General features: G+C 45.4%; 1 protein-coding gene across 2 annotated transcripts in view; it reads left to right on the top strand.

The window, feature by feature from the left end:
- Nucleotides 1-21,570, top strand: part of SGCA (sarcoglycan alpha) — a 217,538-nt gene that overhangs the window by 51,782 nt on the left and 144,186 nt on the right. For both annotated transcript variants that reach the window (XM_069634360.1, XM_069634359.1), the window contains exons 3-4: nucleotides 5,331-5,485; nucleotides 15,588-15,660. In XM_069634360.1, coding sequence (XP_069490461.1) covers nucleotides 5,331-5,485; nucleotides 15,588-15,660 — 228 coding nt within the window. The remainder of the gene's footprint in view (nucleotides 1-5,330; nucleotides 5,486-15,587; nucleotides 15,661-21,570) is intronic.

The following is a 21,570-nucleotide window of genomic DNA, read 5'->3' as shown; positions in this document are numbered from 1 at the left end:
GTGAACATTGGCCTGCGTCGCATCTAGATTGAATTGTGATTCTTAGAATGTCCACTCTTAGATAGAATTGTGAATATTAGCATGCCCACTCTTAGATAGAATTCTGAACATTGGCCTGCGTCACATCTAGATGGAATTGTGAATGTTAACATGTCCACACTTAGACAGAATTGTGAATATTAGCTTGTCCACACTCACACAGAATTGTGAATATTAGCATGTCCACACCTAGACAGAGTTGTGAATATTAGCATATCCACACTTGGACAGAATTGTGAATATTGGCCTGCATTGCATCTAGATAGGACCTTGAATGTTAGCATGTCCACACTTAGACAGAAAGGTGAATATTAGCATGTCCACACTTAGACAGAATTGTGAATGTTGGGGCAGACTAGAGTATGCAGGGTGGACCCGAGCGTGCAGGGTGGGCCGGAATGCATGAGTGCATGGAGCGGACCGGAATGTATAGAGCAAACTGGGGTGCATGGAGTAGATAGGAGTGCATGGAACGGACAGGAGCGCATAGAATTGCGTGACGTGTATACTATGGTCTGAAATGCAGATAACGTTTGAAAGAGCATATAACCCATCATATCACACCATCATGCTTACTCTCTCCTTTACATCACCACTCAACTAGAACACAGGGATACTATGACACCATTCGGTATAACTGTTCTCATATCAACATCCGCCGCTCACTCCACATCATTCTAAGTAAACACTGCTGGTTACACCCCCCCCAGCCAGGCGTTCTCCTCAGGCCTAACGCAGCCACATCCGATCTGGATAAATCCTGCCAGAACGAACACATACTCCTGACCTCTCAACCATCACACCTACCGCTAGAAAGCAGCTATTACACGGATACTGCACGAGCTGCACACATACCCGGTGCTCACACGCACCTTTTGACCCTCTCTACTCCCTCTACTGATATGAACTTCGGTTCCCCAGGGCGTTCAACCTACCAGCGCCTTCAGACCATACCAATGGTATATAAGGCGCTATATAAATGCAAAATAAAATAACATAACATAACACATCTTGGGTGCCAGGATGTCTGGTGTGCTGGGATGACTGGGACCACCTTGGTCTGTGATTGGTCCACGTCTGGGATGGCTGTATGTGAGCAGATCTTCTATTTGCCGAGATCATTGGAATACCTGAGTAGGGTAGAGCAGAAGAGGGAAATACTAGAGAACTGTCAGGAGGGAGAATTAAGTAGGTGGGATTTTAAGGAGGACTGGAAATATGAATATGTGGAGATGGAGTGGTTAGGGAGAGGGAGAGAATTCCAGTGGAATGGGGCAAGGAGCTGGAAGGAACAGAAGAGGGAAGGGGCGCATGGTGCAGGTGGGACAGTAAGTAGGAAGTAATGAGCAGAACGGAGCGGGCAAGAGGGAGAGTAGAAAGATAGGAGGAAGGTAATGCTTTGGTCCCTTGAGTAGTCGGGAGAGCTGGTGGCCAACTACAGTGGAGGGGAGGTGAGAGCTAAAAAGCTGAGGAAGGGACCAATAATGTTAGGATCAAGTTAAGAGGGGATGGCTGAAAGCCAAGAAGTAAGGAATAAGGTGGTCATGTTAGTGGTGGGACAGGCGGGCTGGTGAGACCTAAAGGGCGAAGAAAGGAGGTGGTAACATCAGGAGTGGATCAGGAGTTGGTAAAAACTAAAAGAGAGAGAGGTGGTTTCAACATTAGGTGAAGAGAGGGTGAAGGAGCTAACATCGAGGGCAGAGAGGAAAGAGGTGGTGGCCATGAAGGGGGTGATAACATTAGAGGGGAGTGAACAGTAGGAGGTCTTAACAATCCAGGAGTGGGTAAGACATACAGCCAGAGGTTGGCAATTAGAGCTGACGGGAGGGGAGGGGAGTACATAGGAAGTGAGAATAACAATAAAGGAGATACGAGCAGGTGAGGTATTTAGAGGAGGAGTGGTGCCAGTGGCCTAGAAATGCTCCCCAGGCAAGTAAGATGGGTGAACAGTACAACCTGGGAGTTGTGCAGAAACCAGGGCAATATCAGGGGAGAGCATTGCTGTGGAGGTGGACAGGAAGCTGATAGGAGATGAGAGCAAAGAGAGCACTAGGGAGGGGTCCATCCAGGCAAGGTGACTGGACTAGTCTTGTTCCGCTTTTCCTCTCTAAACTGACTGTGCTCTAACTGACCCAGTCTTTTTCCAACTCTCATCCTCTGTACATACTTACGGCTGCGTGGACCACCGGAACCCTCTCTACTTTGGTTGACTTGACCCCGGCGAACTTGTGCTCCAACAGTCTTTGCTTTGCAGAAGAATATGCGTTGAATGAGGATTGAAAGGATATGAAATTGACTTGCCCACCTTGTACATACAAATTCCTTGCACGAGGACCCACCTAGCATTTTTTGTTTTATTTATTTATGTGGTATTTTATAGTATGTTGCCGAGAGCAATGCTACAAGCTGTGATTTATTTAACACCTTCCTGTCATTGCTCTGTTACTAGCCTGCTAAAGTAACCCTGGAATGGCTTTAAAGTGCTTTGGCCTTTCAGGTGGTGCATTGTTGCCTTAGAAGGTGGTCTCAAACGTCTGATGCCCAACAGTTTCAGCACATCTTGAAAAAGTACATTGCAGCACAAAAAAGAGTGCATTTGCAGAGATAATTAAATCTAATTTTAGTATTATGAAAATGTTAATTTGTGTATGGATGGGATGGATTGTGTGTTCACCTGAATTCTGTTTCTGCTGGCTGAGCAAGTGAGGAGATTGTGAGGAGCCAGGTATGAGACTCAAACACAAGGGATTTATAGTTTTGGTCAAAACTTTTATTAAAATAAAAGATGGTGGGAAACTGCCTCTCTGGCTCTGCACTGGCTGTGCTTCCATCCCTAAAAATCAAAACTAAGAGTCTGTTAATGTCAGAATGTCTAAAGCAAAACCCTCCTGTGTCAAAATATTATTTTTGCCCTCACACACCAACAAAATAAACTCTAAGGTGAAAAGGGTAATGTCTTTGGCCTTAGGTGGTTCTTAAATGTTCAAAGGAAAATTTCACAACTCCAACACAAAAGGTTCCAGAAGGACAGAGTTCCTTATTCCAGAGGGTGGTTCTCTTCCCCTCAATTTCTCTTCCCTCTGTGGTATGTTCATAAATATCAGTGCCATACATTTCTGTTAATCCACAATCCAACAGTACAACGAAAACAACTTGATTCCTTATCCTTATCCTTATCTTGTTAGGAGACCTGGTGTACTCTCCTGCCAGGTTTTCACTTCTTGTTTCCTTGGTTTCACACAGCCTTTGGCTGGCCCTGATACATCCCTCTCATGACGCCTTTTGCTGATATATCCCTTTTATATTATACAATTTGTCTTTGCCTGATGTATTTCCCGACCAGGACATTCCCATGATGACACTCTTACATGTAAACACTCTTGCACTTGCCTGGTATACTCTCCTGCCAGGGCTTTCTTTAGCACACTTCGGCAAAAACAACACTGCTGTGCCACACCTGCAAACTCCCAGGAGCCCTGTGCTGGCTTCTGCCATTCTCGGAGCATGTCTGGTCTCACAGTCAGTTTCCCACTTCTGTCTTCCTGAGCCGGAGCTCTCCATGACAGCCTCTGCAGCTCCACGGTCTCTCATGACGTCACAAGAGCAACAGCGTTCTCACTCCAGCAGCAGGCTCTTGTCAGCTGTGGCTGTGATTTAAATCTCCAGGTTACAGGACTGAACTCACAACTAGAGCACAGCCTGCACTTGGTCTTTTCTGCTCTGCATTACTCGACTCCTCTTCCTCATCCGAGTAATCCTGCAGTTATGGGAATGGAAGTCCATTCTTGATGTTGAATCTGTGTAGGTGTTCTGAAGGCAAGTTAGCTCTTGATAACTTGTACGTAAAGTCTGGGAAGACATTTTCATGAGTTTTGGAGGGTAAGTCAAACCTTGATGGTTCCCATACAAATCCTGTCAGATGGTTTTCTGTACCCTTCCTAGGTGGATGAGGGTATGTGTAACAATACGCCTTTAAGGCATTGATCATGGTTAGGGTATCTTCAATAGAAAAGGGGGTATACCATGTCTCGTCGAATGGTGCCCTGCTACTCACCCAGAAGCTGTCTCCCCGCATGCCATCCTCCAGGGTCAGGATCAGGTAGCGGCTGCCGTCCCCTGGCCCCATGGGGAAAAGTCACCGCCGGGATAGAAGTGATGACACCATAAGATTCATCACAAGGTGAAGTGAAGCTTAACCCAGCCATAAATGAAGTGGCACTCTGCAGGATGGGCTTCGATTCATTTGGTATCCCAGAGTAGCATATTGCAGCTGTATGTATGTTTTAAAAAAAATAATCGAGGAGCATAGAAGAAGAAAAGATGAAAGGCACTGTAAGTTAGGAAAGATATTGGCAGTGGCAGTGGTCTCCTTGTAGATCGAGGCATACGTGTCTTATGACAGTGTGGCAGCTTAACTAATAATAACAAAAATAAGAGTAATTACAGTTGCAACATTGGAAACTGTAGGTATTAATAGTAAAAGACTGGTTATAAGACACAAGTCATACTTCATGATCAGTGATGCATGCTTGAGTTGCAATACAGCTCGAGCCAAAGTCATATTGGGGGACGGGGGACCGGGGTGTTACACAGTATGAGTTATTCAAAGAATACACACTTCACAGGCGATCATAACAAATGAAAGTGAGTTGAATTGATGATGGGTGCAAGCGTGGGTGCCTCCAAAAAACATAGACAGTGATTGGGTAAACAGCATGTAGGGCATAGTGGCAGACATATATATTGAGTCTTCGAGGAAAGCATGCAATAATCATGTATGCTGTGTGAAAGGGCATACCAACTAACACTTAAATGGAGCAAAGGAAGTTAAATGAAGGGATTAAATGATCACTTGATTGGTTCCGGGTCAGTCTGTGTACAGGAGAAGAGTGAAGGGTGCTGGCCCCACAGCTATTTTCAGCATCAGCCGCCTTCTTTTGGACAAGCGAGTATTATTTGATGTTTTATAGTTAAAAACCCAGAAACATGACGTCATTTATCAGTACTCATGTTGTGTGTGATAAGCCATTTTGTGCAAATCATTGTATTATGCAAAGGCATTTTAACATGAAATGTCGGGTCAAAGGGCCTGTAACTGTTTCAAGCATAGCGTCAGCAAGGTCACTTCTGGGTATGAGAAATCAGTCTATTTGATGGGACATATGAAGGGTGATCTGTTTCATAGATGTAACTGCTGAGCTTTAATCAAGTCTATGCAAAAAGGACGAGCATACTTGTCCTTAGCACGTAAGGGGTTAACAGTGATGTGTGATAATTGTTTATCTTTACAGGAGTTGTCAGAAATGACCCGGTAACCTTCCGTGCCAACCTGCAAGGCTTCCCAGACCTGCCCGGGTGGCTGCGCCACATCCAGCGCGATCCTTACCAGAACGGGTACCTTTACGGCTCCCCGACGGCGACCGAAATTGGGAAGCACATCATAGAGGTAAACCACGGAGTGTCTATAGGAGTTGGGGAGGGGGGGCGTGTAGTGGCTCGAGCACAAACATTGAGAAGGCCAGTTCTGAGAGATAGTCTAAGGGATGGTTGCTTATTCTGGGTTCCTTCAGATGTTTTGGACTTCAAATCCCATCAGCCCTAGCTAGCATAAACAGTGGTGAATTACCATGGACGTTAAAAAACAAGCTCTGTGGTAATGACACAGATATAACTATGGAATCATAAACCATTGTTTACCATTCACCACTCCTAGCACAACACCGCCAAGAATGGGTGCAAACGTTTGATTTTCACTAGAGCCGAGGGGGCCTGACCCCTGAACAGACCCAAAGAGTGCATTTTACAGGACATTTTTTTAAAAGGAATTGGGCAAAAACAAAGTATTTACAGGCAGGTCTGAACATATAACATCACAGCAACAGTGATCAGATGTCAATTGCTGATACTGCTCACAATTGCTGCACTACGAGCAGTGGAGTTCATGTACATGACATTGAAGCCAAAAGGGGTTAATCTCCAGCTGCCCTAGCACTGCACAGTCACAGGTAGGAAGTGCAGTCTGAAACAAACTACTGTAAATATCTCTACATGGCCAAAGTAAGGTTCAGTTAATGGCGAACTAAGGGGACATGTCTCCATGTTTATCTTTCGATCACCCCCTTTGAAAAATAGACAGAAGTGACTTACTTGGAACAAATTACTACTAAAATGCACAGATCCGGAGTATGTGCTACACAAGAGTAAATGCACTGATTCCAGGAAGATGCCTTCAACTAAAAACATTGGATTTTTGGACTCAGCTAGGTGTCAGTGCTGGTATAATAACCCCATGAGCTATGCCTTCATTAATGGTACCATTAAAGTCTATTGTTTCTCTGCAAACTCACAGTGCCATGATAACACAACCGGTGCTTTTGGAAAGCACACGTTGATCATCAGAGGGGTATCTTGGTGCTATTGAAACATCACATGTCTATTGTCACCCACCTTAATGGTACCCATTTCATTGACCATTGGAAGGAGGAAGGGCTGAGGAGAGCTGCCAGGATTCAAACCTGCAGCCATGAGGTCAAATGGCAGAATTTAGAAACTTAACAACAAATGTAATTCCACATAGCTCATTGCAGGTAAAAGATGTAGAAGCCCAAACACTGAAAAAACCAGGGTGGTATGACCGTGATTGTCTCCAGGCAAAGGCTGATATCCTAAACTGTATCAAGTCAAGTAGGAGGTTGGATAGGCAGAAACTCGGTGAGTACTGATCAAAATATTAAAACCTGATGCAAACCAAAAAAAGGGACTTCATCTGGGAGGAATGGCATGCCCTCCTTATTGCCCTAAAGTCAGGGGATTACTCACTGTTTTTGGAAATTGCCCTGTTTAACGAATGGGGTTGGGGTCAACTCCCGATCTGCCATATCAATGAAAACAGTTGGCAATTACACTTCACCAACCTTTACCGGATGGCGGCGCCCCTGGCAATGACAATCCTTCCAAATAATCCAGTATTGGATGCGAAACTTCTGAATATAACCATAGAAGAGGTGACAATAGCTATTGAAGCCCTTAAAAGCGGCAAAGCAGCATGTCCAGACCTTATCCCCATTGATTTTTATCAAAGATGAAGTAGATATCTTGGCCGCAGTTTTGTGTAGGGTGTTCAATGAAATACTGAGCAAGGGAGAAGTCTCATAATCCTGGAGACAAGTGGTCATGGTACCTATCTCCAAGAAGGGCACTTGAGAGAAACTGGAAAACTACCGCCCAATTTCCCTTCTAGATAGTATAGGCAAATTTTCGGAAAAGTAATTTTAAAACATTTACAAGTTTGGGTGTAAGGGAATCAATAATCCATGATCTCCAGGCAGGCATTAGAGAAAATAGAGGAACAATAGACCTTTTTTGTGTGCTTTTTATCTTATTCCAAAAATATATAGTTTTAAAAAAGATGTGCCTTTCTGTTATAGTTGTTGATTTAAAAACCACCTTTGACACTGAGGCAAAAAATCCATCACTACTATAATGTAGGTATCTCGCACAACAGCCAAGTTCAACAGACCTAACAAAGCAAGGGCAACCATCTCCCACGGCACACCAGGCACTTGCACCACCACCATGGGAGGTGCTCTAGCCACCATAACATTATCACTCCCACTGCACTCTGAAGAGTACCTCCCATGGTGGTGGTGCAAGTGCCTGGTGTGCCGTGGGAGATGGTTTCCATTGCTTTGTTAGGTCTGTTGAACTTGGCTGGTGTGTGAGATACCTACATCATAGCAGCAATGGATTTGCTGTCCAAGTGATCAGAAGTAAGAATAGTGAGGGATGTCACATCCAAAAGCATAATTAGGTTCTTGACTAGTATATTTTGGAGAGAAGGGTTACCATCTACCATCTAATATATAGAGTGATAATGGCCCTCAGTTTGCATCACTGGAATTTCAGGTTGAGTGAGATGGGGATACTGTATCAAAAACTGCATTGTATCATCCCCAAAGCAATGGATGTGTGGAAAGGTTCAATCATGGATGGAATAAGAATGTCAATTAGTGGTAATGAAAATTGGCAAGAGGAACTGATGAGGAGAGTGTTTCAAAACAGAGTTACAACTCATAGAACAACCGGGGTTACACAATTTCAGATTTTGAGGGGTTGCAAACCCAATACAATATCCAAAGTAAGATATGATCAGAGGTTTGTGTGTGGTGGTGGCAGGAGATAGGGTCAAAATTAAGTTGCCAATGAACGGGAGGAAGTGTGAATCCAGGTATTCCACTGAGACGGTAGTTAGGAAGGATTATGGCAATGCTTTGAAGCTGGACAGTGTGAAATAAAGAGAGGGTGGTGAAAGAGAGATGAGGATCCGCAGGGGTCCAAGTAATTCACAAATAATATTTATATATGTAGTTCATTATATTGTTATATTGTTATATACATATGTTTCTTTTTCTTTAGTTCATATTTTATGGGGTTGTTTGCTAGGGCCCTGACCTGGCACCTATTTCTGAACCTGGGCATTTATATTCTCAATCTGATTATGCTGTGTTTTTTTTTAGCAACTTTATCATATTAACTCCCTTCAGTAGTTGCCACACAACAATCAACAACAGTGTGCACCAGTCACAGTCTCTTCATCCTCGGCCGGCTCATTATTAATCAACATCATGACCCAGGTGGGCAGAACAGTGCTAATTGTCCATTTTCATGGCTAGCAATGAGCTGGAATATGACAATGCTGGGGGTTTTTACTGGCCATGCCCGTACACTGCTCCAGTCATCCTGCATAACACTGCTGCAACTCTGCTACAGTAATTACCAGCAACACCACCACAGCAGTGTGGGTTGAGAACAAGAGGAAAATCACCAGCCAACAGCACCAACACTACGGCAATGCCAGGGGAAAGGCCTTTTCCTAAGATTAGTGCCTGTCATCAATGCTAACGAATACAGAACGATTTTTCCGTATTTGACAGACAAGTTCAACAGTTTACTAATGATTATTTCCTGCATTTGTCAGTAAATTTACCATAGAAGGAAAGCATATGTATATTCTTTCCGTGGATAGATGGGCAACATTTTCCACTTGCCACTTATAGAATCCGAACTGTTAACAATGATGGTGTGTTTAAAGAAGAATTTAAACATTTGTATTTATTTTTATTTTTTTATTTAACTTATATCACATTATTTTTTTTCATCTTTATTTAATTTTCAAACCATTAATGACATCAAAACATATTGGTGAGAGTCAGGGAAATAACAGTTTACATGACATTTTCTTTACCAAACTACAATTATCAGTGAACAACAACCTTCAACACAAAGTCCCCTCTCACACATCAATAAACCATTACAACACAAACAACACTTACATACAAACACAATTAAGAACAAAATACAACACATTAGCCCCCCCACCCAATTCCCATATTTCACCAAGATTATTAGTTCTATACCTTACTCAAACAAATTGTTGAATGAATCCCAATTATCACAGTATTCAGTCTCTCGATGAAGTTGAAATGCCCGAGATCTCTCATACTTCGAAAGCGTGCGCATGTCTACCATCCAACTATCAGTATGTGGTTTCTTACGCAACTTCACACTCTCATAATATGCTTTTTTGCCATTAACAATGCCCTATCAATACATCCGGACGCACCACAGATTTCCAGACCTCTGCTTTCATTTGAGAGAAAAATTGCAGGCATGAAAGTTCGAGGAAATGACTTACCAATCACTAGATCTATTTGATCAATCACTTCCTTCCTAAAAGTCAGTACCCTATCGCATTCCCAGATCATATGCAGATAAGTCCCTTTTGAGTGAGAGCACCCCCAACACAAATCTGATTCAATCAAACCCTGCTCTGCCTACTTTACTGGTGTCCAATAAATACATCCCAAAACACACTGATGAATGTATCTCAAGTTCAAATCCATTTTAGCTTTCACCGTTACCCTCCACGCATTATCCCATTCAGCTTTGGATATATCCCTGTCCAGCTCAATCACCCATTTAGTCTGTAATTTCTCCCAGGAATCCTTCATATACACCTGTACACGCATAAGCTTAGTAAATGTAGAGACTGCATTCAGAGTAGCATCATACAATATGCATACTTGGGGTTTATCATTTAATGGTTCACTCAACATTTGATGCCTCTCTATCATCAAGCAGTCTAGTGATTTATATCTCTCAGTTTCCCTATCTTCCAAACTAAATTGATCCATTAGGTCTCCAAATGGAACCATCCCACCATTTTCCACACATCATCAATCTTCAGAATTCCCTTATTAACCCAACTCCTCCAGTGCAATACTTTGTTCTCGATCTGTAAACCAGGATTCGACCTGAGAGAAGCAGAATTGTAAAAAAATAAAGTTTGTCCACACCCTTGAATCAACGAAACCAGAGCAGACTTCGTAAATGTTAAAGCCTCTATCTTAACCACAGATTTCAGTAGCTTACCGAAAGAATATAAACAGTCTATTGGAAATGGGTTTAATCTTTCCCTCTTCATCCGAAGCCAAAAAGGATCAAAACCCACATCCTTCCTAAAATAATAAGAAGCCTTTTTCAAAAGAAATCCTTGGTAATAATTTTCCAGTATTGGGTAGCCAAATCCCCCATCTTTAACACTATGTATTAATATAAATCGTGGAATTCTTGGCCTCTTGCCCAATCCCAATAAGAAATCCATAAAAAATGTTTCAATACGCTTCAATGCCTGCCTTGTAAATTTCAAGAGAAGGGATTGAATGTAATACAAAACTTTCGGAAGCAATACCATGTTGACAGCATTCATTTTATCCCAAAGAGTTAAAGTCAGTCTATCCCATCTACTTATGTCTTTCATTAAGATTCCTTTCAATTTATCTATATTAAAATCCACAGTCCTTCAAATATCTCGCACCAAATACACACCCAAATACTTCACTGAGATATCTGCCCATTGACAATCCCAATCTAATAGCCTCCTACTTAGTGGATTCATTTTCACCGGAAAGACCCCTGTTTTTCCCCAATTCACTATATAGCCCGATAGCCGTCCCACTTCCTGCATCATCTCCGGAAGTAGAGTTCCACCCTCAGCTGGATTTGTCAAGACCACTGTTAAATCATCAGCATATGCCAACGCTTTTATTTCACTACCTTTCAATTTCCATCCCCAAATCTTCCTTTCCTGTCTAATATATGCCAGTAATGGTTCAAGAGCCAAATTGAAAAAGAAAGGGGAAAGCGGGCAACCTTGTCTGGTTCCCCTAAATAGCTTGAAAGAACCATACCCATATTTTAGCCGAACTATCATATTGTAAAGCACCAATCACAGTTGTCTTACACTAGTATGTTCTGTTATTTTTTTGTTGATTGGTATTTATACAGTTCACTTTTCCATGTTCAGTGCATCCTTTGCCTACAAAGGCTGGTGGAAGTTGGAGTTTTAATTCTACATGCACCGATACTTGGGGAGCAGCCATGGGTAGTGACATCAGTGGGGGCTGGGAGTTGCCCCCCTGAGTGCTAGGAAGCCTTTGGGCCCTGGCACTGGTTTGAGTACTGGTTAGAGGGAAGGAAACGTGTTGTATCTTGAAATGCATTCTATGTTCAGCAGTGTTCATGGAAGTTAAGGTTCTTGGAAGCTTGAGAGAATGGAATGAGAAGTGAGAGCGGTTAGTGGTGAGAGAAGAAGGGGATGGGGAAATTACTGCAGCCACGTACTGTTGTCTCTCTACGATGTCATGAATGAAAGGATTACAGTGCATTTGATGGATGTCAGCACTTATTAGAAAGATCTTGCCCAAACGTATCCCCCGTGGACGGCATTCCACACAGTTTCCAAGCAATTGCCTGAAGGTGGACCCCAGAATTGTAAGGCTGCATTGCCGTGTACTGTATTGCTGGGAATAATTCGCGTTCTGGAGGTCTACGGACTTTGCTTTTCTTTTTCGGGATTTCTGACTGAATAACCGAAATAAGCAGAATTGGTTCCTTTCTTGCACAACCTTGGTGAGCAAAATGGCATCCGCTGCTGCTGTCTCTTATCTTTTTCCAAGAATGTTTATTGTAGAAATTGCTATTGAAGTAAATACATTTCTTAATTAGTTATGCTCTGATGTGTGCAAGATAGAATGTATGAGACCTAATATGCCAGACCAACCTGTATACTGTTTTTTTTAATGGTCAGGAATTGTTTTCATTATGATTGTTAAGCGATCCACAAATCACCTGTGATAACATACGCACTCTATAAATTCGTATAATAAAATAAACAGGACATTCTGTCAAATGAGGTTAACTATTGGACTAAAAAAAGGGGTGTAAATCCCAGCGACTGCTCCCAGTGAGTTCTCCCTTAACTGAATAGTATCGACAGCGGGGCAGTGGCCATCAGAGTCACGGGTGGTGTCCTTGTAACTTTTGCAGTAGCAGCAGCCACCAAGGTAACCTGCAGGGACATGTATTCTGATTCACAGAAAGTGTTTTATAATGGCGCAATTCCTTTGGAAAACGCTCTGTGAATCAGATTAAAGTGTCAGCTACAGTGGGGCTAAGCATGTCACCATCCCCTTCCCCACACCATACCCCACCACACACACCATCCCCCTCCCCATACCCTCATCCCCAACACCATCCCCCACACCCTCATCCCCAGCACCACACTCCCACACCCTCATCCCCAAACCACCGCCCTCCCACACCCTCATCGGGAGGATAGTTCAGCGGCAAAGTGCTCGCCTAGGCAGCAAGACAACACAGCGCAACACAGGTTTGATCCCTCTGTTGGCGCTTAGAAACCTGTGGGTATTAAGCGCGTTATAAATAGCATATCATATCATATCCCCAACAACACCGCCATCCCTCACCCCCATCCCCAACACCATTCCCCTCCTCACATCCTCATACCCAACACCAACTCCACCACACACCCTCATCCCTAATACCATCCCCCACCCCACACCCTCATCACCACCACCATCCCCCTCCCCCACATCATCATCCCCAACTGTCCCTTGCCCACCCACCACTCACATCCCCAAAACAATGCCTGTGGCATGGTGCCTCCTAGCTCCTTTGGCTCTTGCCACGTCCCTGTGTCGCAGCTGGTGAAGGGCGCTTTCTTCTCCTGGAGCGCCTCAATGGGTTGCTGGGCAGGGATTCCTCAGAGGACCTGGCTGAGACGGAGCAGGCCGTGTCAACCCCACACGCCTGTGCTGGAGTGTCAGAATTATAGACCTCGGCAAGGTCTCATTGCCAGAGGAAATGGACACTGCCAGCTCCCGTCCCTGCCCGTGACATCAGTATCCCTCCTGCTCTGCTTCTCCGCAGAGGGGCCACACTTCTCGAGGCCCCCTGAATGGCATCATGCAGGGCCTGAACATGGCCCAGATGCTCCTGTGCAATGGCCTCCATGTGTTCCTGCCTCTGCCCACTTTGGCCCAGTCTCTATCATATCATGTCCAATGCTGTTGTGGGGACTGGCGATGGTGGGGTATAGGGCATGCCCCCCACGCCCCGGATGCATGTGGCCCACCACCTGCAGTGTCATCTGATCATAATGTGACTGCAGGGGCTGGCCAGTGTATGTGGGTGAAAAATAAATGCGGTGGATAGGGAGGGAGGCACGTGGTGGAGAGTCCAGCTGATGGGGCAGTCCCCTTGTGGTGGCAGGAGTGTAGGGAATGTTTGCCTTGTTGTCCACTGCCACCCGTGTCGCTGGGTTGAGCATTGGCATACCGGTTCAAGCTGTGCCGGTGGCCGCCACTATGGCTGTTTTAGAGGCACATCTGGCTGTGGTCGTGATGACAGTGGTGGTGATCATAGCTGCCAGAGGTGGGGTTGGCACTGCTGCCACCAGTGCGAGCAGGCGCATATGCTGTTGCTGTCACGGCATCGGCACTATGGTGGCTGAAGCAGACTTCCTTCATTTCTTCCCTTTGCCAGCACTCTGACCTGCATCCCTGGAGGTGTGGGTGGAGGGTGGCACTAGGGTTGTAGTAGTGGTGCTAAAGGTGTCTGCTGTACTGCTGCCTTCCTGTTGCTCCTGGTTGCCATGGCTACCTGCTTGAGGTATGTGGCATGCCATCAGATGCAATGTGCATAAGGCGTTAGTTGTGCATTGCATTATAGCGTTGTCCTTAGCCCACCCACACAATACATCTCACACGGCGAAGGGTGTGGGTGTTTCACATGTGACGCCAGCGACTTGATGGCTTTGAACCATGCGACTGGTGAATGCACATTGGCTGCTTGAATAAAGTAGGTGCGGTGTCCCTGAAGGGATTGTGTAGTTGACACAGGGGGTGATCATGGAGGCAAGGCTCGTTGCAGCGTCTTATTGAGTAGGCTTCAAAGATGTATGCAGCATTCCTACAGCCCCTCTTGAGACTTGTTTGTTTGTGGATGGGTGGCAAATGCTCCACATACATCATTTTGACCCATAGAATTGCATGTTTTCCCATGCCTCTGCGTGCAAGGGTGATTCTGTATGCCCATGGACTGTACAGTTGGTGGTCCATTCAGGGTACATATGGCTGCATATATGTTAGACACACAGTACTTTTTTACACTGTCCTGTCACTGCACGCCAAGTGTGCTTGGGTGTGAGTTGGCAGGATGTGTACCATTGTGCATTTTATTGCCAGCCCCATAGTCAGCAGGTTGATGAGCAGGGAAGGCATTGTGCTCTTTGTTGTGAGTCTGACGTTTCACATTGCACTTACCAGTCTCAGGTTGGCTGCCAGTTCCACACTCAGTTGCTCCTACTCCCTCCAGACCGGCCAGATGGAGGATAGTGCTGACCCTCTCCTCCCAGGGCATCAGGACCAGGGGAACTACAGTGCCACGTCCTGTGGCAGCTCTCTCCCTGTGGTGTTGGGCAAGGAGACATGTGCACCATGGCCTTCTGGTCATTCCACCTTTTCTTCAGGTTCAGTCCCCACTGCCACCATCCTGTCATGGATCTCTGACCAGATGGTGGATTTATGTTGATGTGTAGTCCTCCTGCTGCTGGCCTCATACAAAGCATCAGTGTTGGCCACCATGTTATCATCCAGGACTGTGATATTGGGTTTATGCTGCCTCATTTCCCGGACACAGGTCTTCGATGTCTCCCATCATGGCAGATATCTTCAGTTTCCTTGGATGACTTCTGTAACTTGAGGTATTGAGTGGATGGTGTTTTTCAAAATGTCCGCCGACTAGATTCCCCTTTTCAGAGGGAGGTTATTTCCGCCTGGTGGTAATTCTGCCCATTTTTGGTGGTATTCCCTTATTCTGGGCAGAATTACTGTTGGGAACCCATTTATGGTGGTAATTCCACCAGACAGAATTACTGTTACCACCAATGGTGCGTGTGTGCTCTATCATGTTCACTATGTCCTACCACTTATTGTGCACTTCCCTTATCACATGTCCCTGACTGTTCTTCTCTCCCTCATGCTCACCCGTTGTCCTTCTTTTTCATGGACTCCTTCTTTCCACCCCCTTTCCTGGGGTCTCTTAGATACTCCTTGATGCTGGCTCCTTCGCCCGTTTACTACTGCTGTCCCTCACCCTCTCCTCTGTTCTTCCTCTCCTTAACTTAGGTGACCGCCTACAACAGAAACACCTTTGAGACCTTTGGGCAGAAGATCATCTTCAACGTCAGCTCATCGCTCGGTAAAACCCTGCTCCATTATTTGATTTTTATTTATTGTTAAAGCACCCGGCACGTCAGACTAAATTAGAACACAGCGGAAAAATTGCCTTTGGTCTATTAAGCATTTCAGAAGAACAAGATACAGATTAAAACACATGGGTAAATTAGAAAAACAAAAATGAGAGGGAGTTGTGACTGAGTACCTTGAGAGAAGTGGGGAGAGGGGGACACTGTGGGTCGGGGAGACAACAGGGACGTCATTTCACCAAAATGCCAAGGGTGGCGGAAGTGCCATCACATGACACTTGACCTCCGATGACATCACAGGAAGTGATGTAATTCTAACCCGCTCCAAGTGACATCATGGAAAGTGATGGCACACGACCTTCAGATGCGTCTAGCCCCCGTGCTTCCAGGCGATCTCATTTAAGCCTGATATAAGAACCGGCGCACAGAGGGAGGCGAAATGTGTCCACAATCACACATTTGGCAAATGTAATTTTCCAGACTTGACGTGGAGCATATATGTAAAATATACATAATACAGTACTTGTAACAGGGTACCAAAATCTCTAATGCAGGTTACTGCTAGTGTATGAAACATCTATGGATCAATGGACACAGAAGTACTCGTTACCTGTGGCATTGATGTGTTAACCAAGCCAAAAAGCAGTGACCTGGGGAGAAGTGTGCTGCTGTTTACCCAGGTGAGAAATGCTGCACGAGCAAGGCCTGAAAATTAAATCATTGATCAGGATTTTGTATGAACAAAATTCCCTGGTTATAGATGTATCTATGAGTCAGCTACCCCTATGATAGAAGAAACCTATTGTGCAGGTGTAAGCTGAGACCATCTGTGTCTGTGTGCATTTATCTTTAATTTATTTGATAAGCAACCACATGTTGTCCCCCACAACCCAAAGCTGATCATAACACCTGAATGTCCTAGACTTTGAGCAAAAACAAAGAGGTGATGGCTGGAAGGTTTAAAATGAATCTTAACCACTGACATTGCTCTGGGCAGCCCTCCAGATCATTGGTCTTCACCTGCCAAGCCATTACAGAAGGGGAAAGGCCATAGGCAAATCAGGCTTGGCCCCGCCCCAAAAGGGGCAGTCCAGCCCAAACTTCTAGGTCACCTCCCTTCTGCACGAGACCACAAGCATCCCCAAACATGTTTTGGCCTTGTTGGGCCTCATCAGTGAGGAGTAGCTTGGGTCTCTAAGCCCAGCAGGCATGGGACCCATGTCTGGGCTAAAGAACGGTGGTGTGGAAGGTTGCCCAGAGCAATGCCAGTGGTGTAGATTCATTCAAAACCTTCCACTCATCACTTTCGGGGGTTATAGTTTGTCCTAGGTTTTGATACATGACTCTTCAATCTTTTTTAACAGGGTGAGGTGTGGGGAGAGGGGGTGGCTGCACTTCCCTCAAGCGTGGGGCTAAATACATCTATGAGTTTTAGAGCTCTATGTGCAAGGTGCGTTATTCAATCCCCCTCCCCACTCCCCAACTCAGGACCAGGCCATAAATGAAGCTTACACAAAGCCCTTTCCAAGAAGGAGTTTGAGTGGTGTGGGGTGGGTCACTCCATGGCTCTCTCACTTCTGAGACTCCATGTCCAATGCTTATTTTCTTAAACAGTGTTGCACCAGAGCAAGGTCCTGGTGGAGTTTGGGACTCCTCTCAACCAGTCACATCACCATTGAATGCGTTCAGTGTGAGCGGAGCCCAATCAGGGGCGTAGCACAGAATGTGGGCTACCCCCCTGCAAGCCATGTTGAGGATCCCCCCTCCCCAAGCTCCTTATCAAAGCACAGTGCACACCACACGCCGGCATCGGCCCGGACCACCACGTCTGCGCAATGTCCATGATGATTATTCTGCTGCAGGGGCATGCACTGAGGGTGTAAATATTTGCCACAAGTATGCGATTGCGGCCGAGCACAGCGAGGGATCCGAACTAACAAAAATGGGTGGGGGGGTGGGGGGATTTCAGGACTATTCTTCCCCCCCCCATAAGAATTGTTTTTGAATAAGGGGTTAAAATGGTTCATTACACAGCACACTTTTCCTATGAACATTTGGGTAGAAGGCCAGACAATTTGCAATTGGTTTTGTAGGTTGTAGGGTAACTCATAGAAAAAAGGTACAATAGATACAAGTTACCATAGTGCACAAGTGTTTTTCAAAATGCATTATCATGCCGGTCCCTGCAATATATGTCAGTATAAACATTTTTTTTCATGCTGGCTGTGCCCATACATTTCCATGCTGGCTCCACCAACTTATACAAATATTCCCATATAAGAACATACTCATGTTCGTTGTGAGATGTTTTTATAGCATCATTACTGGCCCTATGGTCAAAGCTGTCTCTGCCAATATATTCCTGTACTCCTATGTAAGAACATACTCCTGTTGGTTTGGCGATCAAAAGGAACATGTCATAATAAGAAAACATGTTCCAACTGGTTCCAATGTAAGCCAGTCTAGACCCACAAGAACACGTATTATCCTTGCTTCATTATAGTTGCTCATTTACTAAGAAGTCGTACTACAGTAAGAAATATACAGGCCGCCACACCAAAACCTCATTCTAGCGAGGTAATACTACTTATCATGCATGCTTTATCAAAGATGCTAAGTAATAAATGGCATGCCACAGAAAGCATAGGCTAGACTTGCCGTACCAAAATGCCAGTCTAGCCAGGTAATGACACACATGAATTGAATTTGCCCGAAAATACCAGTAAAACATGCAAAGTCCATAAAGCATGTGTCAAAAATGCTCTTGTGATCCCCAGTCTCGCAGGCCTTACACCCACACACAAACACACACAGGCATCCCCTTTCACCCACCCATATATCTTCTCTCACATTCATTCATAGTGCATTCACCACACAAGCATTCACCCACCCAGAACATTAACACACACACAATCACATTCATACCCATCCACCCACCAGTCACTCACCCACATACCTTCTCTCACATACACTTACACTGGCACCCACCCACCCAGAACATTTAAACACATTGCTACTCACTCACCCACCATTCACTCACCTATTGACCTCTTACGTCCACTTGCAGTGCATTCTCCACACAGGAACACAACCACCCACCCAGAACATTGAAACACACACTATAACATTCCTACTCATTCACCCACCACTCACTGACCCATACATCTTCTCTCGCATCCACTCACACTGCATTCTGCACATAGACACGTACCCATCCAGAACATTGAAACACGCTATTATGTTCATACTCATTCACCCAACAGTCACTCCCTCATACACCTTCTATTACATCCACGCTCACTGCATTCTCTACAGACGCAAACACCAACCCAAACACCCACCCTCCGAGAACATTCAAACACACACTACCATATTCATACTCATTCACCCACTAGTCACTCACTCATACACCTTCTATTACATCCACTCTCACTGCATTATCTACACAGGAACACACCCACCCAACCAGAACATTCAAACACACACACTATCACATTTCACCTCATTCACCCATTACTCACTGACCCATAGCACATACATATATCTGGCACGCACTTCACACTTCACACACACAAATCTACATCACATTTTTTTTAAAGCCTTCTTACCCATTTATCCCATGCACGTCGACCCAGTGCAGGCGAATCGGGTGGTGAATGACAGACACAATAAGAGACGGAAACACGCACCAGGGATAGAGAGCTAAGACTCAATCGGGTGATTTCCATGGCAGGGATGCCTGATTGCAAGATAGCAACCTAGGAATGTATGTCCTCAGGTCGCTGAGCCACATGCCACTCAGTGATACTTAGGACTCACAGTAATGACACCAGGAAAGAGGGTGGGGCCAAACACCAGAACGAATCATTTGGCCCACCTGCTAAGCTTAGAGTGTTATCATCCGCCATTAAACCCAGGTCCAAACTATGAAAAGGGACTGGTGCTTGGATTTACATTGGGAGTTTGGTGATTGTTCAAGAGCGTTAATCAGAGAGATGCAGAGCAGGATGATAGAGGAAGGAGGCAAGAGCAAATCCCCAGAGAGAAGAAGGAAAGGAAGATCAGGCAAAGGAAGCAGTTTGCAAAGGGAGGTATCAGAAGGAAGGAGGAAGCCAATCACCAGGAAGAGGAGAAGTTGTAGGAGGAAAGTAACTGGGGTGCCATCAGGAGTAGGCGGGCATAAAGAGGTGGTGCAGAGTAAGTAGGGGTGATGGAACTTCCTACATTGTGCTCCATGGTAAATTGAAGCCAGGATTTCCCAGGATTCAAACCCTGCTGTCATTCACAATTCAATGGACTGAGACTCCAGCCAATCAGAGGCCCCGAGCCATTCTAAAACTGCTTGTTTGAGGGCATTTAAAAGTTCCAGCTTTCTTCTTACTTCCTTTGTGGGTTTGATTGGCTGTTGAGTTAGGAGTTGAAAGGACAGGCTCACAAATTGATGGTTTTGGATGAGGGTTGAGTGACTGTTGCTAGTTTAGGAGAGTGTTGGAGGAGTGTGTTAATTGTTAGTGGCGTTTTTGGTGTTTCATGATCCCTGTTTTATCCTTTTTTGTCTGTTGACTGTGGTCCTTAGGCTCCATCTCTAATATACCCTTTTTAACCTCGCGCCCTTTAAAAAAAATGTTCATCTTGTACTTACCCCTGTTCCCTTTGTGCCACCCCAAACGTTAAAGAAACCAAAAGCGTTTCCTAACACCTTGCTTTTCGAGTGTTTTTGAGAGAAACCTTGGTGTGTGAACTAAAGAAATCTTTCTGTGCTACGCTTCACCCCCTTTCCTACGGTTTGTGTGCTTTCAGATCCCTTTCCCATCCTATGTGTCTTGTGGGAATACCATTGTTTCTCTTTGTCACTTGTTTTGTGTTTTGCACATTGTGACCTTAGGCAACATGCCTTTTGTTGGGAGTGAGTGCCAGGGGAAGGAGATGAGCAAATTAATTATTCCTCAACCTCTGTGTCAGAAGTTGAGGGAGCCAGCCAGTGACTGAGCCTGAGGAGTGTCAGACAGATGTTGAGAAGGGGTATGAAGAGGAGAAGACAGTGGACGAGGATGGGAAGACGGTGCTTGAGGAGGAGGGAGATGATAGTTGAGGAGGGGGGACAAAGCATTAGGGGCTGGCGATAGAGCATGAGGGGGGGCAGAGCATAACACAGAGAAGAAGAAGAAGCATGAGGACAAGTAGACACAGAATGTGGAGGAGCAGGATGTGGCTTTCAGTCTGGAAGGAGGCTGAGGTAGAGGCAGAGGCACTCGAGAAGTACCTGTAGAAGGTGGGCAAGTATCTTGACGTTGGAGTCGTTGGGAGGAGGAGGTACTCTAGGAGCACCATAAAGAGAGGTATCCATAGGGTAGAAGGGGGATGAAAGGCAGATGGGAGGGTGGTATGAGGTAGTTGTGCTGCAACAGATCAAAGAGAACCAGTGGAAAAGCCATGGATAGTGCCCCAGCAGATGGCTCAGGAGGAGAAGACTGGGGCCACAGCAACATTGCTTGCCCGTGCAGAAGGGCAAGGCTGGCTCAGGCGTTCTTTAAGGGGGTGAAATCAGGTCAATATCTACACCATGACACCCTGCTATCTGGTCATGGGTGCAGGACTACTTCAGCTTGCTGATTGTGTCACTGTCAGGGGTGCGGCAGGCAGTGTAATGGCCATCTTCTGCCAGGAGGCAGTGCATCAGTGGAAACCCCAGTAAGAGTGCCATGGCACCCTGTCGATGCACAAGCACTTCAGGATGTGGCCCGATGATGTGTACGAGTGCCCTTATGTGCCACAGATGCAGTTGATGCAGCTCTCTTATTCATCAGTTATGGTGACGGCAAGGAAAAGTCAGATGACGCTGCCGCTCATCACTGGTCACGCTCTGGCAAGCAGCCTCCGTCCCACTAACTCTTGGACAGCCA

The sequence above is a fragment of the Ambystoma mexicanum genome, chromosome 13, assembly GCF_040938575.1.
Source record: "Ambystoma mexicanum isolate Mex_15411 chromosome 13, UKY_AmexF1_1, whole genome shotgun sequence".
Classification (NCBI taxonomy): domain Eukaryota; kingdom Metazoa; phylum Chordata; class Amphibia; order Caudata; family Ambystomatidae; genus Ambystoma; species Ambystoma mexicanum.
This window is presented reverse-complemented; position numbering and strand designations above follow the sequence as displayed.